General features: G+C 42.9%; 1 protein-coding gene across 1 annotated transcript; it reads left to right on the top strand.

The window, feature by feature from the left end:
- The first annotated feature begins 3,595 nt into the window (after positions 1-3,595).
- On the top strand, positions 3,596-5,893 carry LOC119357355 (GATA transcription factor 26-like). Its single transcript, XM_037624351.1, has 3 exons — positions 3,596-3,954; positions 4,891-5,160; positions 5,407-5,893. The coding sequence occupies exons 1-3, from the start codon at positions 3,912-3,914 to the stop codon at positions 5,679-5,681; spliced, it is 588 nt and encodes a 195-aa protein (XP_037480248.1). The 5' UTR covers positions 3,596-3,911; the 3' UTR covers positions 5,682-5,893.
- Positions 5,894-6,405: the final 512 nt, after the last annotated feature.

The raw sequence follows: 6,405 nt of genomic DNA, 5'->3' as shown, positions 1-6,405 counted from the left end.
CAATTCAAAAACAAAACCCCTGGATTTCCCAGGTAACTATCTTGGCAAACAAACATATGTCAGCATCTCTATGGAGTATTTAATATCTTGTACAAACAATTAAATTTTACATATACAAACAATTAAATTTGTTGTGAGATGTGTAGAATGGGGTTTAAAAGCATTGGAGCACAAGCATAATTGATGATAATATGCTAAGCTGTTGAAGGAAATAACCATTTATTGTTAAAGGCAGAACATTACTGCAACGACAAGGAATTCTAATTTTACTATTTTGTCCATGCACAACTATTTTTGTTTGTTAGTTAGTTGTTTGTAAGATAGCGAACCGCTTGTGCTGAGCTTTGTTCCTGGATAACTAAATACATAAGCATTTGTTGGATCCATGTTTCCAGTATCTTCCCTTCTCCAGAACATCCTTATTATATATCATAATTGCATTCCTAAATAACTGAATTCTGTATATATGTTACCCACTTCTATCTCGGAATAAGAATTTTACGAAAAGGCGGAGTTTTTTAAATAATGTTGAAACACAAGCATATACACAAATTAAAGTAGACATATAACTAGTCTGGGCAGCGCTTTGTAACTAATTCATATGTTGTGGATGCTATTGCTTTTATTATCCGGTGCGAAGCATCAAGTCTCTTTGAAAATGTTAAACTCTCCCACACTGAGTCATCCTATTTTCAGCGGCCTCTTGCTATTGCTCCATGTGGCGTTTGAAGTCAACTTCTTTTTACTTATGGTGTGTTTATAGCGACCTATGTAAATTTTCTTCCGCTCTTAGTTCTATGTGGCGTTTCAAGTTGCTTCATATTAAATGATGATGCGTTTAAAATTTACATGTTTAAACTTTCCCGCATTTCTTAGACGCCACACATTTCTCTTGCATTTTCCGCGAGTACCCACAACTTTAAATTCAATGAATGGCTAGTTTAAAATGGTACTCCCTCCTTCCCAAAATATATGGCGCGTGTTGATTTTCTGGTCTTCGTCACACAACTTTGACTATAACTTTCACTTAGCGCATGCCTATAAAATTATTATAAAGACTTATGAAATAAAATTGTTTTACAAGAAAAATACAATGATACTATTGATACATGTCCGATTCAAGTATTTCGGTATATATCAATGGTCAAAGTCATGTATCAAAGACCATGCAAAGTGGAGCGCACCTTGTATTTTGAGGAGGGGGTAGCTAGTTGTGATACATTTAAAGTTCTATATTGGAAGGGGGGACCTAATTCATTGGCAAGTATATTCTAAACATATAGTATTTGTATCATTAAAAGAATGTATGTTCTTTCCTCGAGTGCATGCCTTGCATCATCAACAAAAAAATTGCTTTAGACATGTATTGCTAACATGATCTTTCTTGCCCCCCCCCCTTCTCAAGTGGGCAGAATGGAAGGAAAATATTCTTTCAATGGATTTAGAATTGGAAGGGTTTGAAGTTAAGAAAATTAAATTGCATATGTATATGTATAATGGTGAGATTAATTAAACACTCCAGTAGTAACACATAACAAAAAGAAATCACTCGCATGCTGAAATTGAAAACACGCTTATGTCTGCCTCCTCCCCTCATCCCTAGCGAGCTCGTTGCACGGATCTATGGAAGATGCATTTGTTCTATAATTGCACTCCCCTTCAGAATCATTCGAATCCTCTCCTCGACGTTTGTTTTCACACAGGTCTGCACTGCAAGCTTGCGCCTCTCCTTGGGCGGCCACAGCCGCCGCTTTGTCCTTGGCGCTCTCATCGGTCGTAGCTCGTCGGCGACCTCCCTCTCCATTAGCGGACTCTGAGATTCCATGGTTGTCCCCCATATCAAAATTGAGGATTAGCCGACCAGAGCTTCCCACCCTTCCTGCCATGCTCGAAATAGGGGCCGATATCGAAGAAGGGGAACCGCTAAGAGTGCAGGGTACAATGCTTGGAAAGGGAGCGGTGTGGTCTTAGATGATGTCACATCGTGGAGGGTGGTAGGAGGAGGCAGGGGAGACCACACTCGTGTTAGCAATACATGTATTGCAGACGAGTCATGGGAGCGCTCTGTGAGTAACTCCGCTCCGCTAGCTCCTTTTTTTAGGGTAAATCGTGCCACACAACATAGGCTCGATTGTGATAACATCATCATAACTGTTTAAATTTACCGCGCTCTTATTTCTCTGTGGTGTTTCAAGTTGCTTTGTATTAATGGATGATGCGTTTTTTTAAACTTCCGCACGCCTCTTAGAGGCCATACATCTACAGGCGCCGCTTTATACCTTGGCTCTCTCATCTGTTGTAGCTCGTTGGCTATCTTCTCACCGTCAACGACCTCAGAGGCTCCATAGCCGACACCTAGATTGACATTGAAGATTAGCCGAACTCTGAGCCCCCTTGGTGCCCGAGATAGGGGCCGATAATAGGGAAGGAGAACCACTAAGAGCGGGGTAGAATGCCGGGAAAGGGCGCGGTGTGGTCTCCGATGAGGTCACGCCATGGAGAGTGGTAGGTGGACGCGGGGGTGAGACAAGTCACGTGAGCGCTCATCTGAGTAACACCGCTCCTCTATCTCCATTTTAGGTAAATCTTGACACACCAGATAGGCTCGATCGTGATAGCGTCATCATACTTGTTTAAACTTTTCCCGCGCTCTTAGTTCTTTGTGATGTTTCAACTCACTTGTATTAATTCATGATGTGTTTTGAAATGTACATGTTTAAACTTTCGCACTTCTTAGAGACCACACTCGTCTGCAGCCTCCTCTTTATACCTTGTCGCTCTCATCCGTTGTAGCTCGCCGGTGATCTCCCTCACTGTCAGCAGCCTTGGAGGCTCCATGGCTGCCCCCCTCCCCCCGATCAAAATTGAGGATTAGCCGAACTCCAAGCTTCCCATCCCTCCCGCCGTGCGCGAGCTGATAGGGCAATAATGGGGAAGGAGAACCGCTAAGAGCGCGGGGTATAACGTCAGGGAAGGGAGCGATGTGGTCTCCTGTGAGATTACGCCGTGGAGGGTGGTAGGTGGAGGCGGGGGAGGTGTGAGTCGCCGAAGAGCTCATGCGAGTAAATCCGCTCCGCGAGCTCCTTTTTTTTAGGGTAAATCATGCCATGTCACATAGGCTTGATTGTGATAACGTCATTCATACCTCTTTTAAATTTCCCGCGCTCTTAGTTCTCCGTGACGTTTCAAGTCGCTCTTGTATTAATTGATGACGCGTTCAAAATGTATAGGTCTAAACTTTCCCGCGCTTCATAGAGGCCACACGCCTGCAGCTGCCGCTTTATCCCTTGTCGCTCTGATCCGTCGTAGCCCTCATCGTCGACCTCCCTCTCCGGCGGCGGCCTCCGAGGCTCCATGGCTGTCCCCCAAATTGAAATCGAAGTCGAAATCGAAACATGGTCTGAAGTCAAAGAATACCATGTATAATGGTGACATTTTTTTTTGAATTTAATGATAGTGGCAGATAATTACAAAAAGAAAGCGCTGGGAGGGTTAAATTGAAAAGAGCCTCTCCTTATCCTCTTTTGCTACTTTATTTAATGTTGCCCAATTTGTCATTCTTGTATGGTATTGTGCGTGTTATTAGTGAGAAAAATTGCTTCTCCTCCTCCTCCTCCTTCCTCCATTACTTCTCCCCTCTCTGTCCTCTGCCCTCTCCACTCTCTCTCTCTCTCTCTCTCTCTCTAAACACCGGGGAGAAACAGAAGAACGGAGCGAGTAGAAAAGACAGACCAACAGCGACCGAGAATTTTTCACTTGAGATGGGCAGTGGAATTTTTGACTTGTGGATCTGAAACATACATACATACTAGATTCGTTGTTGAATCTGCCTCCCCTCTTTATTTGCTCGGCGTTGCTTTGCTTCAGCTGGGTGTTTTGTTGGTGATTGGTTGAAGAAGAGCGGCTTGGGCATGGTGAAGAAGGAGGGGCCGTGCTGCCACTGCGGAATCATGGGTAAGCATCTGTTTCTCCTTTTTGTTTTTCTCTGCATCTGGTTTCCAAATCCCTCACCCTCGCCCTCGCCCTCGCCCTTCTTGAGTTCCAAATCAAATCTTGCCCAATTCTTGTACTTCTTCTTCAAGGGTTTGTTGCTTCTTCTAAATTCTAATCTAGTTCGAGGGTTCGCCGAATTCTCCCCAAGACAACTCTGCGGCCGCTCTCAAGCCTGTACTTATTTCTGAACATTCAGACAGACCCGTGTCACTGAAACTGAAACTGAAACTGCTGCAGTTATTCAGAGTTGACACTCGCAGCAACTAATGTTTGTAGGTAGGACAGCACCTTGCTAACAGTTATTAAGAGACTGTCATCTGAAACTACTGTCTGCAGTATGTTACTGATAACACTTATTCAGAAACTGTCATCATCATCATCTGTGTGCACATTCCTAACAGTATGTACTAACAGTTATCCGGCAGCAACTAATGTTTGTAGGACAGTACATCTGAAAATGCTGAATGTCAGGCTTGTGTCACTCAAGCTGACTCTCTGCTGCCTGTGTCACTGAAATCAGTATGCAGTTATTCAGAGTTGAATGCAGTATGCACAAACAGTTGGAAACAAAAAAAAAAATACCTGAAAGAAAGCAAGGAAAAGAGATTTATCTGATCTTGCTCTTTCCAATCATCACATAGATATTCAGAGTTCCATATCTTCTTGCTGCCTGCACTCTGTGTCACTGAAACTGAAACTGAAATTGCATGCTTGTAGTTATTCTGTACTACTGTACATTACTTGAAGCCAAACAGCACCTGCATGAAAACAAGGAAAAGAAATACAGTATATCTGATCTTGCCAATCATCAGAGAGATATTCAGAGTTCCCTGCTTGCTGCCTGCACTCACCTAAAATGCTTAATCTTGTTGCTCATGGTAACTGCTGCTGATACAGGCAGCCCTATCTGGCGAAACGGGCCACCTGAGAAGCCAGTGCTCTGCAATGCGTGTGGGACAAGATGGAGGAAAAAGGGTACACTGGACAACTACACACCAACGCGTCGTCCCCAAGATGCTGAAGCAGAGAGGAAACAACACAAGAAAAAGCCCGTCCGCAGAATAGTGAAGAAAGAACCATCTTCTCATCACAACTTGGGGAAGACAGGGGATGCTGCTGACACTTTTAGCAATCCATCTGGTTTTGGATCAGCGGCATCGTATTCAGGTAGGTTTCCGTAAACATTCTATTTTTCCTGTATAAACATGTTTAGGAGCCACTTTTGTAGTACTACCCTTGTTGTCAGGAGCCACTTTTAAGTAACTCATTCCTTCATTACAGTCTTGATATCTACCCATTTCTTCGCGGAAGTGATATTACTATTATCAGTTTACCACATCATAAACATCAGTTTGTATTACAACTGCTGTTAGATATGTTGATGGTGGGTTTTCTTGTATCATTAAAATTCAGGTTCAGCGCAATCACATGCTTGGGAGTCACTGGTACCATCAAGAAAAAGGACTTGTGTCGCTCGTCGTCGTAAGCCGTCATCGCTGGAAACGCTTGCAGAGGATCTCAACTCCATAATGCACCAAGAGAAGTTATGTTCTGGTTCAGGGGTTTGTACCATTCCAGGATCCTCGGAGGAAGACCTACTGATTTATCATAGCGAGACTGCAGTTGGATCCTTTGAGATCGGTTACGGAAGCATGCTCCTTACACATCCATTCAAGCATGCTTCTTAATGATTTATCAGAGTTTTGTTTTTGGAACTGAACAAGTTCAGAGTTTTGGCCGGTTCAGCTTCTCCCTTTTTATATTGTGGCTGGTGAATGTACATTAGTCAATTTGTTTCTGGGTGAATGTACATTAGTCAATTCTGGCAGCAATCAATCAAGTAGTAGTTGTTTTGCATAAAGAAAATCTTTCTTTGTGGTGTTAGTACATGTTGTTTTACAGTGCCCATGTCGACCATGCGTTGTTTTTCTTGGTCAGATCAATCATATGAGTCAAATCATATAGAGATACTTTTTTTTTTAAATGTTATAGAGATACTCCCTCCGTCCGAGAAAACTTGGTGCTAGATACATCCATTTGAGGGACAAACTTTTTCGGACGGAGGGAGTACCTGTTGGCGATCAGTTAACGCTATATATAGACTTATTTTCGTCAGGGTTGAATACAAGAATTCCTGACAGGGAGAGAGAATGCACCAAGTTTATGCAGTAGTTGCCAAACAAAAAATTATTACCTCCTTCCATATTAACTGTCGTTCAAATGGATGCATCTAGCACTAAATACGTCTAGATACATCGGTTTCAGTGACAGTCATGGGACGGAGGGAGTATGTAGTATTAGTTGCCAAACAACTTGCCATACATGACAAACTCTACTGGTTAGCTAAGCACACACCTGAGCCCACAACAAAACAAACCTGTTAGTTACTGCTAGTGCACCAAATTGATGGCC

Source organism: Triticum dicoccoides, chromosome 2A (genome assembly GCF_002162155.2).
Source record: "Triticum dicoccoides isolate Atlit2015 ecotype Zavitan chromosome 2A, WEW_v2.0, whole genome shotgun sequence".
NCBI lineage: Eukaryota > Viridiplantae > Streptophyta > Magnoliopsida > Poales > Poaceae > Triticum > Triticum dicoccoides.
This window is presented reverse-complemented; position numbering and strand designations above follow the sequence as displayed.